This window comes from Clupea harengus, chromosome 5, assembly GCF_900700415.2.
Source record: "Clupea harengus chromosome 5, Ch_v2.0.2, whole genome shotgun sequence".
Classification (NCBI taxonomy): domain Eukaryota; kingdom Metazoa; phylum Chordata; class Actinopteri; order Clupeiformes; family Clupeidae; genus Clupea; species Clupea harengus.
The window spans coordinates 7,877,770-7,894,811 of NC_045156.1; the positions used below are offsets into that span (position 1 = coordinate 7,877,770).

At 42.9% G+C, this 17,042-nt stretch overlaps 2 protein-coding genes across 4 annotated transcripts in view; both read left to right on the plus strand.

Annotated features, from left to right (window-relative positions):
* The window catches only part of kif5ab (kinesin family member 5A, b), a 33,287-nt gene extending 28,806 nt beyond the window's left edge, over nt 1–4,481 (plus strand). For 2 of the 3 annotated variants that reach the window (XM_031567555.1, XM_031567556.1), the window contains exons 28-29: nt 237–358; nt 1,239–4,481. In XM_031567555.1, coding sequence (XP_031423415.1) covers nt 237–345 — 109 coding nt within the window. In that variant the 3' untranslated portion in view covers nt 346–358; nt 1,239–4,481. The remainder of the gene's footprint in view (nt 1–236; nt 359–1,238) is intronic. The other variant, XM_012841088.2, reaches the window with a different exon arrangement.
* A 677-nt stretch (nt 4,482–5,158) lies between these two features.
* Nucleotides 5,159–16,671, plus strand: soat2 (sterol O-acyltransferase 2). Its single transcript, XM_012841251.3, has 17 exons — nt 5,159–5,301; nt 5,587–5,673; nt 8,482–8,636; nt 9,252–9,310; nt 9,648–9,781; nt 10,263–10,316; nt 10,423–10,530; nt 11,097–11,379; nt 12,511–12,586; nt 12,799–12,883; nt 13,048–13,093; nt 13,594–13,723; nt 14,423–14,520; nt 14,722–14,820; nt 15,080–15,215; nt 15,502–15,647; nt 16,213–16,671. Exons 3-17 carry the CDS (start codon nt 8,543–8,545, stop codon nt 16,264–16,266), a joined length of 1,602 nt encoding a protein of 533 aa, XP_012696705.2. The 5' UTR covers nt 5,159–5,301; nt 5,587–5,673; nt 8,482–8,542; the 3' UTR covers nt 16,267–16,671.
* Nucleotides 16,672–17,042: the final 371 nt, after the last annotated feature.

A 17,042-nucleotide genomic window follows, 5' to 3' on the forward strand; every position in this document is an offset into this window, starting at 1 on the left:
CTGATGTACACCAAATGCATCATGGGTTGCTGACAGAGGCTTGTGCTACTGCTTTTTTTCACCTCCCCCCACCCCTCACCCCACCCCCTGTGCCACTGTGCCACTGTGCCACTGTGGGCTGCTTGACTGTGGTGCCACCTGCTGCCTGTCTGTGTGTCTCTGCCGCTGCTTCCTCTGATGCCGCCGCCACCACCACCACCGCCACCACCGCCGCCACTGCCCTGCTGTGTGCGTAGTGTGTGTCTTAGTGTGTCCTCTGTGTCCAGAGCCGACAGCCACTGCGTCCCGCACGCCGACGACCCTAACAACCTCTACATCATGCAACAGCAGACCGCTGCCAGCTAATAACTCGGAGCAGGTGAGGGGGGGCCAGCGCCGCTACCGTGTAGTAGATTCTCTGCATGGCACCTCATCAATAGAGAATGGCTATAGTGGAGGTAATGCCAGCATCCACGTAAACAAGTGCGTGGTCTGAATGGCTATAGTGGAGGTAATGCCAGCATCCACGTAAACTAGTGCGTGGTCTGAATGGCTATAGTGGAGGTAATGCCAGCATCCACGTAAACTAGTGCGTGGTCTGAATGGCTATAGTGGAGGTAATGCCAGCATCCACGTAAACTAGTGCGTGGTCTGAATGGCTATAGTGGAGGTAATGCCAGCAGCAATTCCAAAATGTTCCAGGGCGAGCCCTCACTGAGATTGACAGCCTTTCATCCTTGAGGTGTTTAATGAACTACTAATTACTACTAATTATCTAGCTCAGTGTATTTGGCTCCAAAGGGGGCATGTGAACTGAGAATGAACCTGCACCAGTGGTGCTGCAGAAAGGAAAGGACCGTTTGAAAGGCGGTTCTTTTCTCATCCCTTTCACGGCTTACGTTATTGCTGCTGTTCAGATGGCGTGACGGGCTGGCACATGATTTTTAGACAGGGCCGTTTGTCTCTGGTCTGAATATCACCAGGGAACACCTGCACCTGCCAGGCTAGATGAGGAACGAGAAGTCATCTTCTCTCGCGCTTGTAAAACAATCTGACAAATGTCGACCGACACTGTTTTTCGAGGGTGGGTTAGAGGGCTGTTGCAGAGACTCACTGAGTTGAAACAGGATGTCTCCCCAAGTAGATTAACAGAGAACGAGGCTTAGACACGCAAGTTCATGCAGCTGTTGCAGATGTTGTGTTACAGCAAATTAACTCTCTCTCTTTCTCTCTCTCTCTCTTTTTCTTTCTCTCCCTAGATGACCAGCTCTTCCAGGGTCTCCTGTGTTCATCAGCATGCTGCCTATCAGTTTCTCATAACTACTCCCCCCCATCCGACCCTCCCCAAATAGAACCCCTCTTGGTCCAGAATCCTCCTATCTCTTCCTAGTCTCTAGATCTCCCTTCTGCTCGCCAAACTCTGAACCTCTATACTCCCTAATTTCAATACTTTGTAGTTTTATGATGTACATAGAATACATGTAGAGAGAGCTTAACTGTGGCAGACACTGTGGCTTAATGCTTAGCATTGGCAGGCTCTCTAATGCTCTAAACTCCCATATTTCCGGCTGGAGTAAATCATAAGACTGACCGTGGGGGCTCATGGAGAGCATGCAGTGTTTCTTTTGGCCACTAGGGTGTGCTGTTTGACTGAGTGTGTGGGAAGTGCACCTTGACATACTGTGTACTGTAGCTCTGGATAAACCTGTGTTTTTTTCCCCCTTTTTTCATTCTGTAAACTTGGACACCCACCCTCAGTCAGATCCAGGGTAGGCACAGGTAGGCTGGTTCTAAAGGGAGCAGTTTTTAGTGGAGGGGCGCCTCTAAATGCACCGAGGCATCCAGCCGGGACCATGTGAACACACACTCTCAAGCCCTGCTCCTTGAACCAGGCGCAAGTGCCGATGTCTGTTACCCATACCGACACACACACACATGGCCGAGCCTTAAAGAACATCAACGACAAAAAAACAGCAATCAAAAAAAATATCCTTTTCATTTCATTTGTTTTTTCTACACCAGAGCAAATCAATCCTATGTGTATATTATGCAGCCCCTTGACAATATCTCACGCTGGCACAAGGCCCCTCCTGCCTTCCTCCCTGTGGTAAAAGAAAGACACAACTCAGCAACAGGAGCTGTTTAAGATTAATGAAGGCTGCTGGCACATATACCCAGAGGGCCTCCACCCAAACCCCAGTGAATATAACGTGTATAACGTATATGCTGAGGGGCATAGCAGAGAAATGCACAGTTTCCACAGCCGCATTAACCTGAAGTATGGAAGCTGCCCCAAGGAAGGCAACTGCTCCTCGAGGGGGAAACGAGCAGGCATTATCATCCAAGTGTGTTGTTTTTAAAACAAAGCATATTTACGTGTAGACTTTGAAGATTTTCCAATCTGTATCACCCTCCACATGGTTAAGACATTTTTGTGTGTCGTTCCCACTGTCTCTTGTCATTGTGTCTGTAGTGATTTCTCCACTGGCTGTACATGATAGATGTATTCCCACAGAATAGTGCAAAAATGCATAGGGGTGAGGCTGGAGTACTAGAGTAGGTACTATTTTTATACAGTCCACCACAATAAGTTAATTCATTTAAAGCAATTGATTATGTTGGATATTTATTTGACTACTGTTTTTTTTTATTTATTGCAGTAATGAGTTGTCATGAAATGTAATGAATGTTTTTATTTTAAATATTTTTTGAGATGATTTATTTATTTATCTATCTATCTATCTATTTATTTATTTATCTATTTATTGACCTATGTGTTTGCTTGCTACCTTGAGTGTTTTAAGCATTGTATTTACAGATTGTTTATTATACTGAATACTTAAATATCTCTAAAAATTCAACTATAGAAGAGAGGCCAGGAAGGAACAAGAGTATGAAAGTGTAGAATGTAGAGTGAAGAAAAGAACAAGGGTATGTTAGAGACAGTCTGAGAGAGAGAGAGAGAGAGAGAGAGAGAGAGAGAGAGAGAGAGAGAGAGAGAGAGAGGTGACTGTCCGACCTAAAGCTAACTACCATTCAAAACCAATTTCCTATCTTTTACACTTCCAAAGCCCGTCACTTTCCTTGTAAATTTCCATTTAGGCCGTGTCTGAATGAAGGGCAAATACCAAGAGCAGACTGTCCTGCACATAGAGACAGGAGCACTGCAGCATCTGACAGCACAGCCTGGCAGCTCCTTCAGAGCTGAGCTATGGCTACATCGACCAGTGTAGCCAGTCTGTGATCTCAGATCTGAGAGTCTGCCCTACCTGTCCAGGCTCCATAGAAACTGTACAGACTCTCAGACAGACACACACATAAAAGCTCTTCTCAGCTCTTGCCACTTCCTGACTGCGTTCCTCTGCGCTGCACTCCTGATCAACCAGTCAGGAGAGAGGGGCCCAGGTAGGCTGTGAGGGCTGAGGGGAGGGGTTCTGTCTGTGGGTACGGGAGAGACCTGGAGGGGAAAACCCAGCAGTTTGCAGCTACAGATGCTCGTTTGCTCCTCCCACCCTTAGCTTCTTGCTACATGTCAGGAAGTGGACATCAGGAAGTAGACATGTGCTACAGGTTATTTTTTAAGTCAACCATCCAAGTTTGCTAATCGGCACAACCATGGGTGGAAGTAGACAGTGTATGTATGGGGCAAAAACATGGCAGATTGTTTTACTCTTTGAATCTGGGATTTCTCCACCTCTACAGGTACCTCAGTAGACCCCTTGCGTTGCACTAAAGATACTCGACTAGACTCGTCTGCCTGTGGGGGACTGTACTCATGTACTGTAGCCTACACGTGACACAATGCTAGAGTCGTCAGAAGAGGCACAGTGTTCAGGAGAATGTGAGGCAGATCTACGTGTATGTCATTGAACTCACTCTATATAGATCAATTCCATTTGGCTGTCAAATGTGTTACCTGTAAAGTGAGAGCATTTCACAGTATGAGTTGAAATAAATAAATGTCAGTTTGAATGTCTTAGAGGGAAAGCTTGTTTTTAAACAGCATACATTAAAACATAGCTACATACAGTCAAGTTCCCTTTTGAACCCCTCCAGTGTAAATGAGCTAACTATCGGCTATTTCTGCTACTCTTTGACCAATACTATCGATATAGGGGCCAGCAAGTGTGTAAAGTCGAAATGGCAATAGTCCAGTTTTATATCTCTTCATGACCTTCATATGCCTCAGACACAGTGTAACATGGCAAAAGTTGCGCTTCTGGTACTGTATGCATTCTGCTAATTCATAGGTGCATATATTAACTCAAAAATCTTCAAATCGAAGTAATTGAATGGCGACTACAGTATAGTAAACAACTATGTTTTCATGGGACGGTGGACATGTCATTGTTTGGTTGATTGTTGGTTTGTTTGTTTGTTTGATTGTTTGTTTATTGTGTGTGAATAGTGCATGCTGTGTACAACATGCCTCTGTAGCTGATGAGAAATCACGTTATCTAAAAGAAACAAATTTCAATAAAGATGCTGTGCTAAGAAAAGTCTCCTGGGAGTTTGATGTCAAATCTTCTTCGTCGTCTTGGGGCTTTAATCCTCTTTATCTTCCATCATCGTAAAATGGAGCCTTAATCACATGACTTCAGATGCACTTTGATGTGTTATTTCATTTCATGGTTTCCAAGACAAAAAAATAAACACTGTAGGCTATGGGTGCAATACAGCTGAGGCAAATGTATCCTATGGAAAGAGAAACAAACAAGGCTGTCATTTACCCAGCCACCAAAACAGACAAGGTCAATGACACCAAGTACTACAGCATATTTACCACTGGTTTCTCACAACAGAGGCTGACTGCCTACGTCACATCGCCTCAGCGTATTAATTTATGAAACGTATCCACATTTTTATCAGTGAGATTAAATCAATCAAACAACAATAGATAATCCAGCAAGCAATTATTTAGTGGAGAACGCAGATAAATTCTAAGAGTGAGGAGGAGTTGCGTGGTCCCAGCTGATTGATTTTGTGTGTGTGTGTGTGTGTGGGGGGGGGGGGGGGGTATCGGGCAAAGGGGACTGGAACATGACCTTACAATTACCTCACTGCTGTGTTACAATCATAAAGTCACACTGCAGCCAGGAGCCTGCAACAGGGCAAAGATCACAGACACACATATACACACACATACACACACACACACACACACACACACACCCACACACACACAGGTACGGAGGGGACACAGTTCACCAACCTACACTTGGCTGGTGAAGCCCCATAAAGCCTCAACTCTACATGTGTCTGGAACCTGTCAGTCACCCCAGCAGACAATCCTGAGTAACTGTCGATTCATCAGAAAACACTGTGAGTACAACTATGAAATATTACACATAGAAAGCTCAGAGGCATTATGACAGAGATCAAAAAAGGTCATTGGAGTAGCTATACTGTGTCACAAACAAAACTGATATTTGTAGTACACCTTTTTGGAACAATCAGTATAGATTTGGAATTATTTATCACATACCAACATCGTCTGTCTATGGCCAAGATGCCAACACCTAAAACATTTTGTTTTGTGTTGTTGACCTCAAACAGTTTTTAAGAAAGTGAGTATCACAAGCAATGCTTCATCCGTTCCTTTTTAAGATTGATGTAGAAAGCGCCACTGGAGAGGTCTGACAGAGCATCCCTCAACAGATTCAGGCAGGAGAACAAAGCATCTTAGAAACAAATGTAAGTCCATATTGTTTTTGGTGTTTGGGATCTTTCTTCCCTTGTGTCCACATGAGTTATGCTTGTGTTTCAAATCCTCCCTTGGGCGTGGTGGTGTGTGAACATTTACAGAGGTCATAAAATATTGTGTTAATACGTTGCACTGATCTGAACTCTAGGAATAGTACTCTGTTATGCTACTCATATTTAACCACATATTATTTCTGCGTGATGCGTAACGCGTGATACAATCATCACATGCTGTAGACTCAGGGAGAACGCTGTGCATTGTTTGGGTTTTATCGCAAAATAATTGTGAGTGATTCTGCGATACTATATTCAAAGCAGCACTGTAATCCTAAACCTGCATTCTAATCTGGGTTACCAATCCCCTCTCTAGGTATTACAGTGTGCTTTGTGACAGGCTGCTTTCAAAGTGTCATCTGAAATAGCTGTTACTTATACTGCTGAGTAATGTGAGACCATTGTGATGTAAAATTTAATCCAGCTCTTATGAACAAAGCATTAACTGGTCATGGAATGTGGAATCTAGGAACTCGTCCTCATTTCCATTAAGTTATGAGGTTCAAACTTTGCTGGCATATTTACATCCTGCACCAGGCATGCTTTATTTCCCTTTGGCTCTCTGCTACGATACAAAGGAAGAAACCGAATAGATTTTGCTATCAAGACGGGAGTATAACATAAATGACTACACACAGACTCCTTTATCAACTGACCAAATGTTGTAAGTTTTTACCCCATTCTCGATATAACAAAAAATGGATTAATAGCACAGACTTTTAGCTTGTAACAGTGATACATGCTATGAGCTACTCTAGGTCAAAGGTCAAAAGTCAAATCTGTGCTGGTCTGCACAGACTGGAGTCACTCAGTGTTACTGGGAGTCAGATGGCAAGGTGGGTCTCACTGAACCTCAGTGACCCTCAGTGCATTGATTGCCAATTCTCCTTCCGGAAAAAGCTAACACGAGCTCTATAGGGCATCAAAGACCCTCCATGGTGCCATGCAGGGAATGTTCAAATGCTGTGGTTCCATCACGGGGAAGAGATTAAGAGTCAGATAGATAGAGCGAGGCAGAGAGGCGATAAGAGTCTCTTCTCTTATCCTTTATATTGAGGTCATCCAACCAAGCATTCACACTGCTGTTGTGGAACATTTGGTTAAATTACACAAAAACAAATTAAGAAATGCATTAAGTTGCAGGTTTATGATCATACACGCTTGGGGATCTATGCGTTAGGCATTTGTTTATAGGGAGTTCACATGCATCTCTTCCAGCAATCTGCGATGTCCACTTAAACATTTGCTCTATTACACATTAAACAAATACCAGAACATTGGGTAACACCTAACTTGGATAGTCCGCCTACAGAGACTTTACAGATGGTTTGTTAAAATTCAAGTTCAGTCCTTCTAATTGTTCACTTAACATCATCTTAACCAAACCCAGCCCCTAACCTCAATCCTATCTTAACCATACATTCTAGTTAACAGTTTCAACAGGTAGTTTGTTTATAATCTGAGAGTCTGTAGATAGTCTGTAGGTGACCATCCACATAAAGTGTGACCGAACATTGCCCTAGAACTAACAGTACTTGAACTAGGCACACAAAAGTACTCAGCTTAAACACAGCCTAGTATCTGGAACATAATATTAGTTGAGCAAGCTGATACCACCCTGCTCTTACAGATCATCAGCATCTCCCATGCACACAAGGCCTAACCCTTCATAAAAGGACCAATAAGGAAATTAAACAAAGATGGCATTAAGCAGGCAGCAACACTGTCCAAAAGGCCCACCCGAAGGTACTTAATACAGGCTTGCATTACTGGACAAACATCTACAACAGATTATCATATCCAAATTCTTTGTTCTTATTATTTTATAATTAAAATAAAATAGAATAGAATTGAATTTCAGTCAGGAGAATTTGTGTTCAGAAGTTCTAATCAGCAAATCCTCTGTAAAAACTGTAATACTTGGAACCAGCCCACTAATCACTGGTCCCCAGGTCACTGTCGGTCAGTGACGCCTCTCTATCTTTCCATGCATATCAGCCCTTCACAGTCCCCTCTCTCTCATCTATACTTTATCTCGGGGGGAGAAGAGACGGCGGGGCTAGCCAGGTCTTATCATTGTTTACAAATGTATGTGTGACTGGGGGTGGTACTGATGACCGACAAAAGCACTACAGTTAACTAGAGTTCATTCTAAATCATATACATTCAGTTGGCCGGTCCCAGTACTTGAATGAGGAGTTAGAAACCTGTTGAAACACCCCCCCCCCCCCCCCCCACTGCTGTCTTCCTAAATAAACATGTGGCTTTCACAGTCATTGGAGTCATTACTGATGCTTTTATTTTTGCTTTTAGTTTTGAACACATTCATAATATTTGTGTAAACCAGCAAGGTTAGGTAGTTTCTTTCATAATTCTTTGTGGTAATTAGAAATGCAGTGAAGTGAAATGAAGTGAGTTGAATTGAAATGAAGCATACTGAAGTATCGTGCAGCAGGTCTCTTCTACCTGGGTGCTGCCAGATGGGTTTTGCACTCTGCAAAGACACAGCTGATAGAGCAACACTGTAGCTCTAAGGCGATGTGTGTTGATGCGGAACAACTGAATAGTTCAGCACGTTCCCTCTAAGATTGAAACAGTGAAAGTGAGGCAAGACTGTGTGTCCATGTGCAGGACAGAAGAGAGACGTCCATCTCCCAGGGGGATTGTGTAAGGGAGGGTCTGCTTTCAGAAATAGCATTTCATGTTTGGACAACTGCAGTGAATTTCTGTGTCTGGATTCTGCAGAGGCCATACATCCTTCATTACCTGACCTTCAGTGGACTCCTCCAGGGACGTGGCACTTGCCATGGCAACCACTGACACAAGCAACAATGTGAGGCATCGTGACACCTCAGCATCCCAGAAAGACCACCCGACAGAAAACGGATTATCAACACCTGGTCAGTCTGCCTGACTTTCTGTGTTTTACACCATCAACACAATCCTTTCCCCCCCCCTGAAAATGTCTGAAGACCCGCCTGCCAGTATGTCACGTATACTGGGGCAATGGTCTTGTGATGACCCTGCTCTCACAGTTATAGAATGTAATTTCATTCCCTATGATAATTATGTTTCCATATATTTTATCTAGTCATAAAATGTCACCAAATGGGAAATTGATTAATTCGATTTATGACACGAATTGGAACTGTCAACACCTTTTCAAATTAGGATGGCATGAGCTCTATGTTGTCATGTCAAAACAATTTTATAATTAAATTTGTATATAATTTACTCATGATTACTCATCAAACAGCTCATACCCACTGTCAGCTTTGAACAACCAATCAAACAAAATATGCCCCTTTTCTTTCCTTTGCTCCTTCATCAATTCTGTGAGTTGGGTCTACCGTAACCTAAAAAATGTTAACAGTAAATTACAAAGAAAATCCCTCTGTTGAATAAAGATTGCTTGTGTTCAGTGCTTATGTAAAAGTATATTTTGAATTTTTACCCCACACAATAATACTGTGGCAAACAGTGTCATACTCTAATCACTGTTTTCCTTTGCTCAGAGGTGAAACCCGCCAAGCTCCAGGAGGATGATCTAAGACTCTGGAGGAAGCATGTGGAGGTATGAAAGCTCATCTTTTCCGCTTACAGTGAGAATTCCCACACAGCGTCTGCCTGCGCAGTGGGTTCAGCCCTGATCCTGAGCGGATCCACCGGATCAAGGCCCTGTCCGCTCCTCAGGCTGCCGCTATCCGGGTAGTGCCCGCCTTGGGATGTGTTTACCGCCCCATTAATCCCCGATTGATTTTTGCCAGATTAAAGTAGAGGAAAACCCTCCAAAGCAGCTCTGTCACCAGCTTGACCATCTTGGTCCTTTATACATGTTACTGGCACAGTTGTGTGGCTGACTGTTCCTCATGTTAAAAGTATGTTGACATTGTTGCCATGTTCATCCGTAGCGAGTGAAAGCTGGTGTTCTTGAGGAGGTTCAGGATCAACTCAGCGGCCTGCTGGACAAGGCCATAACAGAGTCAGTGGAGTCCTTCTCCCAACATGCCAACTCAACTGTGGATGGGCCCAAGACCGCCGCCCGGTGAGGACAGAGTGTGTGACAGCCTGGCTGTTGGTAGATTTACATTTACATTTAGTCATTTAGCAGACGCTTTTGTCCAAAGCGAAGTACAAGGGAGAGAACAGTTAAGCTACGAGCAATAGAGACCTAGTGTAACAATAAATACTATTTTACATAAGAAATTGAAAAAAGGGCAGGAATGTAACTGCTGTAAGTGCAAGTTAAGTACCAGTAGAAGTGCAAGTTAGGAAGGGAGGTGCTCTCTGAAGAGTTGGGTCTTCAAGAGCTTCTTAAAGGTAGAGAGGGACGCCCCTGTTCTGGTAGTGCTAGGCAGCTCGTTCCACCAATGTGGAACTACGAATGAGAATAGTCTGGCTTGCCGTACTTGCACAGACGCCAGTGCTAAACGACGCTCATTAGATGACTGTAACTCAGACCATCAGACTGAACGATGATGATGTTGTGGTTGCTGTAAAGTAAAGTTGCCTCATGTCCACTGCAGAACACACAAGCCAGAGGATGGGAAAGTCTTCATCGCCAGGCAGTCCTTACTAGAGTAAGTGCTCAGTAGCGTCAAACAAGTAAACACAAATGTTAGAAGAAAAGTTATTCAGTTTCTTTTTCTCATTCTTCCACCTCCTCACTCGGCTCTTCCTTTTCAGTGAGCTCTTCGAGATCAGCCACATCAGGACCATATACCACATGTTCATCGCTGCCCTCTTCCTCTTCATATTTAGCACCATCGCAGTGGACTTCATCGACCAGGGCAGGTAAAGAAGACTGTGCATGTGTCTGTGTGTGTGCACCTGGGGAACAAGTTGAGTGACTGCTGAATTGACCTGTGTCTTATCATTCAGTACACCTGTATCTGCAGGCTGTGCCTAACTCTCCGCTTGTCGATTTGAATCACGCAGATTTGCCTTCTGAGGAACTCGTACCGTAATAGGTTCTGTCAGTCATGAAGAGAACGGATCTCTAGGGTTGGGTGTTTAAAAGAAACTATTTAAATTATTTTGACCTTTCATTTGAGAGCTTGTAAAGTTCTGAAAAAGACAGAAGAAGTTGAACGCACTGTGAAAAGAGTAAGAGAAACAGTTTTGGATGCTTTAAATGTACATGAGGGAATAAGAGGGCCATCTGATTTGTGATCCGGATTTAGTTTATAGATATAGATAGACCATTTATCTAAATATAAATAATCATCTCATGCAACCATTTTATCTCTTGAAAAAACATTTTACATTGCATCCTTACACTCACTGCTTATATTGATTTCATCTATATACAGTACGGATGAATAATATTAACCTCTGTAGTAAATGTTTATTTTCACTAGACTGCGGCTTGAGTTTGACCTCTTCTTCTACGCTTTTGGGAAGCTGTCAGTTGTGGCATCTTCCTGGCTCTTAATGTTCAGCTACACGCTGCTGGGGCCGTACTTTGCCCTGTCTGTGTGGGGAGAACTGTACCACAGCAGTGGATGGAAGACGCTGGTGTCCGTCGCAGCAGGGCTGCTGCTGGGAGTGGTGGAGGTTGCAGTGTTGCTTGCCTTCCCCATCTATGTGATCTTACACCACCAGCTCCCTCCAGCCTCCAGATTTATCATCGCCCTTGAGCAGGTAGAAACAATATTCTCATCTAAACTGTGAGTGCGTGTGAGTGTGAGCGTTCACTTATGTGTTTTGTGTGTGTGTGTGTGTGTGTGTGTGTGTGTGTGTGTGTGTGTGTGTGTGTGTGTGTGTGTGTGTGTGTATGTTATACAGTTCATGGTCAGTGAATCAGGTTGAAATATGAAACTTGGTACAAAGTCATTAGCAAACCAATAAATCCACAGTGTAGTCAATGAGTAACGAATGAGTCCATATCAAATTACATGCTGCTCCTAAGAAAGTAAGAAGCCTGTGCTTCCAGTCTTGTGAAATTGCCCAGCCCGTGCTAGTTCAACGTTCCTTCGGGAACCCATAAAGGTGCGAATCCTGTGGTGATTTGTCCCACAGGTATAGACTAGGAAACACAACGTCCTTAAGATTGCTTTAGATTTTTATATTGATCTCAATTTCCCCAGAAATCATGCAATACCTATTAATGTGAATTAAGGGGCCCATCATTTAAGAAACAGACTGCCTTAGTTTCTCCTCATTCTGTTGGATGTCATTGCCAACCCCTGAATTATTCCTGAAACCATGCACAAATATACTTTATACATCCTCTCAAATTCCCATGAAGGGTTTGTGCTTTATGGTGATACTTGGTCAGAGTCGCATCCAAAGTCTCCAGAGTCCAGCTTCTCTGCTGGAATCACACCGTGTTCCCTTCTGTAAACAGACCCTAGATAGCAGTGGGAAGCTTGATTGCAGCAGAAATATCTCTGTTGTAATGTGATGTTATGGGAGAGATAAGGGGAATGAACCACAGATAGAGCATTTTCCCATTTGAGAGCTGCAAGGGTTTGAAAAGGACAAGAAGTGGATGAGGCAATGAAAAACATGTACATTAAATGCAACCATCAATTGCTTGGACACCCTTTTCAAAGGCAATTTCATGGACATGAGTTTCCTTGTAGATTTTAGACTAGATTGCATCTGCAGGTACGCACAAGCTTTTCACTTCCTGTTTCATCTTTGCCCTTGCTTAATCTGTAACAGTCAGATCAAAGAGAGCTCTCTGTTTGACCCCAAAGCAGGTAGCTGGTGTGTCTTTGCAGTAATGCATGCCGCTGACAAAGTGAATCTCTCCCGGTTCCCCCGCAGATCAGATTCCTTATGAAGAGCTACTCTTTCATCCGGGAGACGGTTCCGTCTGTCATCCAGAACAAGCCTAACGAAGGTAATGCTGCTCCACCGATAACATGCCTCCAAGACAGATGCATTATTTAAATGTAAAGCTGTCACATCGGGTGAGGTAACATCACTGGCGGTTGTTTCAAAGCGTCATCCTAAATAGAAAATAATTTATATACCAATAAAATTACATTCCAATCAACCCATACATCAAAAGCATTCACATCTCTGATTTTATTGTCTTTTTTTTTTTTTAAGGATGTCCTCCAAAAATACCCACACTTTCCAGTTACCTCTACTTCCTGTTTGCTCCAACTCTAATCTACAGGGAGTCTTACCCCAGGTGAGCTTCCCACAGATGTCTATAATCACAGTTTTCTCAAATGCCATTAGATGTTATAGTTAATCATTGACAGTGACCTATTTAGCACGCCCATAGAATACAAATACGTGTATAATGACACAAAGAATCACACAAAGTATTAAGTCACTGTTTTCTTATTCCAGAAACCCCTACATTAGGTGGAACTACATTGGATTAAATTTGATGAAGGTAATTTGCTTTGAAATCATGTTTGCCGCGGCAATGTTGAAGTAAATTAACAGTGAGGCTTTTCTCTGTAATTGTGTTGTTGAAACTTTCATAGTTTTACCTGCGACCTTTCTGGAAATAGCTGCAGCAAATAATGTGGAAAACAGAAATGAGCTGTCACTACAGGAAACTTAGTTTTCAAAGTGTAACCACATGCCCTCCAGTGGTGTAAGTGGGGTACTGCAGCTGTGGATGGAGTTACTCTGAAGACCTGCACACAACCTGAGGCCACAGGCTTCTTAGCAAATGTACCAACAGACTATTGCCAACTGACGTGATAAAGATAAGATTGAATGTGACATCTACTTGCTACAGTGCATAAAGTATTAGATGTAAACTATGACAGAATATTTCCATCAGCTTGACTCTGTGCAGCAGCACATTGTGTCACAACATGAGTATACCCACTAAATGACACAAACCATTACTCTCTCTCTCTCTCTCTCTCTCTCTCTCTTTAGATTATGGGCAGTATTTTCTACTTGAATTTTATCCTTGTGCGACTGTGCATCCCTGTGTTTACGAATGAGAGCAACAGGCCCTTCAACACTAAGACATTAGTGCTTGGCGTGTTTCATGCCACATTGCCAGGTATTGTACCTACTGTATCCCTCCTGCAGTGCATATACACCTGATGCAACTACCCCTTAATGTCAGGCTCCCAATCACCATTCAGTCCCTGAGCACACCCTCAGCTTATATCAATCTGTAGGCAGCGCAACAGATTTGTCAAACTGTGATCTTTTTCCTGGTAGCCTGGTGTATACAACAGGAGGCATTTATCTTTACCCTGCACAGCCCGAGTGAAACAGAACTACGTGCACCATTACACAACACAAAAAGGTCAAAGAGGGTTTATGCCATGTTGTTTATAACCCTCTGAGCACTAGGTTATGTTTACATTCCCTTGAAGTGATCTGGAGGGTGATAGTGTCCATAGTGACAACCCTCATGCTCGCCTGTCCTCGTGTTTTGAGTGTGACCTAAAATGCCCTGTTATTCGATCTTTTTAAAGACTGTATACAACATGGCCCAGACAAAGTATCGTACGCCCCCAATACACAAGATATCCATCTGAGTTCATATATCAGCAAAGTTGAAAGTGTTATTATGATGTACTATGGTGTTATATGCCTGATATATATCTCCTGCCGGCACTGCACATGTAGAGGGGAGTGGGCTTACTCAACACAAACACAAGGTTTTAGAAGCTTGCCAAAAACACAGTGGTACAGCTTCACACACCTTATTGTGGTGTTGCCATGACAGTCATTGTCACCTCTGCCACAGGCATGTTGATGATGCTGCTCGGGTTCTATGCTTTCCTGCACTGCTGGCTCAATACCTTTGCAGAGTTGCTGCGATTTGCTGACCGAATGTTCTATAAGGTACTTTTTGTTTTTCACACACATTTTTCTCTCATGTCAGATGATATGGCTTTGTCTGTACTTAGGTGATGTGCAACAACAATGGCTAGTTTCTCCTAACAGATATGGGGAAACAAATACATTGGCCTTTTACATTTCCTCTTGTGATAAGATAAAAGTATGAAATGGTGAGAAACAGGGAAGTCTGCCATCTATTTTTAGGACTGGTGGAACTCAACCTCTTTCGCGAACTACTATCGCACCTGGAACATAGTGGTGCATGACTGGCTCTACTATTACAGCTACAGAGACATCCTCGTGGTGAGTATCTTATCTCGATCTGCTGACACACACTCACACACATACACACACACACACACACACACACACTCTCACACACACACACACACACACACACACACACACACACACACACACACACACACACACACTCACGCTCACACACACACTGATCTATTCTAAAATTACACTTCTACAGAGCCTTACTCGGTTCACTTAGTTTCTCTGTTCTCTAAGCCCTGCAATACTTTGGCCTTTGAATCCCTTTCTTATCCCCCAGCTGTCCAAGCGAAAGTTCCGTTGTGCAGCCACGATGAGTGTGTTTGCGATCTCTGCAGTGGTGCACGAGTACGCCCTGACCATGTGTTTCGGCTTCTTTTACCCCGTCATGTTCTTCACATTCGCATTTATTGGAGGTAAGGGCTATACGCATGATATCCACACAGAAACGATTCATTGTATATATGACTGAAATGTTTACATGCTGGAAAGCAGTAGTCTAGTGAACAGGTCATCGGGCATAGAGAGACCAATCCCGGTGGGCTACTGCATCAGTGTGAATTACGTTTTTAACTAGCCCGATCTGCATCATTACTGGCCCTACGGCCAGTGCGAGCAGACCAGACCAAGGCCAAATTTCTTTCCCAGTACACATCTGCTGGCAAATGTGGGTCTTCACGTGCCTTGTGTGATTTTTTTCAGGGCTATTCAGTTTGGCCATTAATGACAAACGCAAGAGTCACGTCTGGAACATCATTATGTGGATGAGTCTTATGTTTGGCCAAGGGATTCACGTGTGCTTGTACTGCATGGAGTGGTATGCCCAAATCCACTGTCCCCGAACTGGGGTAGGCTCTCTCCCCCTCACAACAGCACCTCCACGCACAGTGCAAGCATAACAGACATCAAGTGCATAAAATAACACGGAAGGAAAGAAATACAGACTTAAGCACTTTGCGGTATCAGTATACAGTTGTAGCTGTGTTGCATGTAGACACAAACATGTGCAGCCCAAGGCACACACACACATACACAAACACGATATCATCTTCTTAAAAGTTGAACCTTTAACATGTGCACACTGCATAGACTCTTAAGTAAGATTACATTTCTACTCTATACATAAGCACAGATGCCCCAGTTGTAAAGTCCTTAGGATGAATTGACAGATGGCCTAAGATGTCCTTACAGTGCTTTGCGCTGAAAAAAGGAAAAAAAAATCACCCACGTCAATGAAACATTTGCAAGGCGACCAAATGTGCTTGCCATAGTCACCTATAAATAGCATCCATTTTAACAAAATGAAACAACACCACCAGAAGACACCTTGACTAGAAAAACCTTTATGATTTTAGAGATAACTTGTGATTGGAGGGTGTCATGCCTGTTATTGACAAATGTCTCTTTACACAGACTAGCTTCTGGGAACTGGTGACACCAAGATCCTGGTTTTGTGACTACAAGTAAATCCAAATGAGGATCCTCTGATGAATGAAAGCTTCAACCAGCCAAATGTCATCACTACACATCTGTTTTGCTCTGCCTTATCTATCTATCTGTATTTGTATCTGTATCTGTATCTGTATCTGTTTATATATATATTTGAACCTTTGGACAATTCTTGAATAATTTAAATATGTATGGTTCAATTGTACATAGTCTATTTGGGAGATGTATATTATTAAGTTTGTTTTCTTTAAGTGTACGCATTTGTTCAGATATCAATAAAGCAATCAACATAACAATACAATATTCTTTAAGGTAGCCTAGTGTGGTAGGCTACTGATAATAAATGCATGCATACGGTATAACGAAGTAAGTTCTTTACCAGTTGAGAGGCTCTATGTCAAAGTAAAGTGCATACAAAAGCAATGATGTGCAAATTCTATTTATTTTTATTCAGCATCTCCTCTAGATTTCAAAATCTGGCCCAGTACCCCATTCATTCTGTGAGAACAGAAACTAGCATTAGTATGAGAACCTGAGATCATGCCCTACATTGTTGTGATATCAAGCTATTCTAGGTATGGGATAAACACTGAAAACTCAAATTGTCACGCAAAACTAAGGCGTATTAATTATAATGGTGCTTTTAGCCGATCAGTAGAGCAATCGTAAGGAAATTGAAAGACTTTCGATACTCTCATGCTTTCTAGGCATTGTCTTCATCCAATTTGTGTTTATGTATTCACTGTTTTCTGGTGAGGAAACACCACATGCATGGAATACAACGAAATGGGCCA

Bases quoted from the DNA above. Each gene is read 5' to 3' on its own strand.
- soat2 (XM_012841251.3), top strand. From the start codon at position 8,543: ATGGCAACCACTGACACAAGCAACAATGTGAGGCATCGTGACACCTCA. The intron at 8,637-9,251 runs GTCAGTCTGCCT...TCCTTTGCTCAG, and splicing joins AAACGGATTATCAACACCTG to AGGTGAAACCCGCCAAGCTC. The intron at 14,821-15,079 runs GTGAGTATCTTA...CTTATCCCCCAG, and splicing joins GCTACAGAGACATCCTCGTG to CTGTCCAAGCGAAAGTTCCG.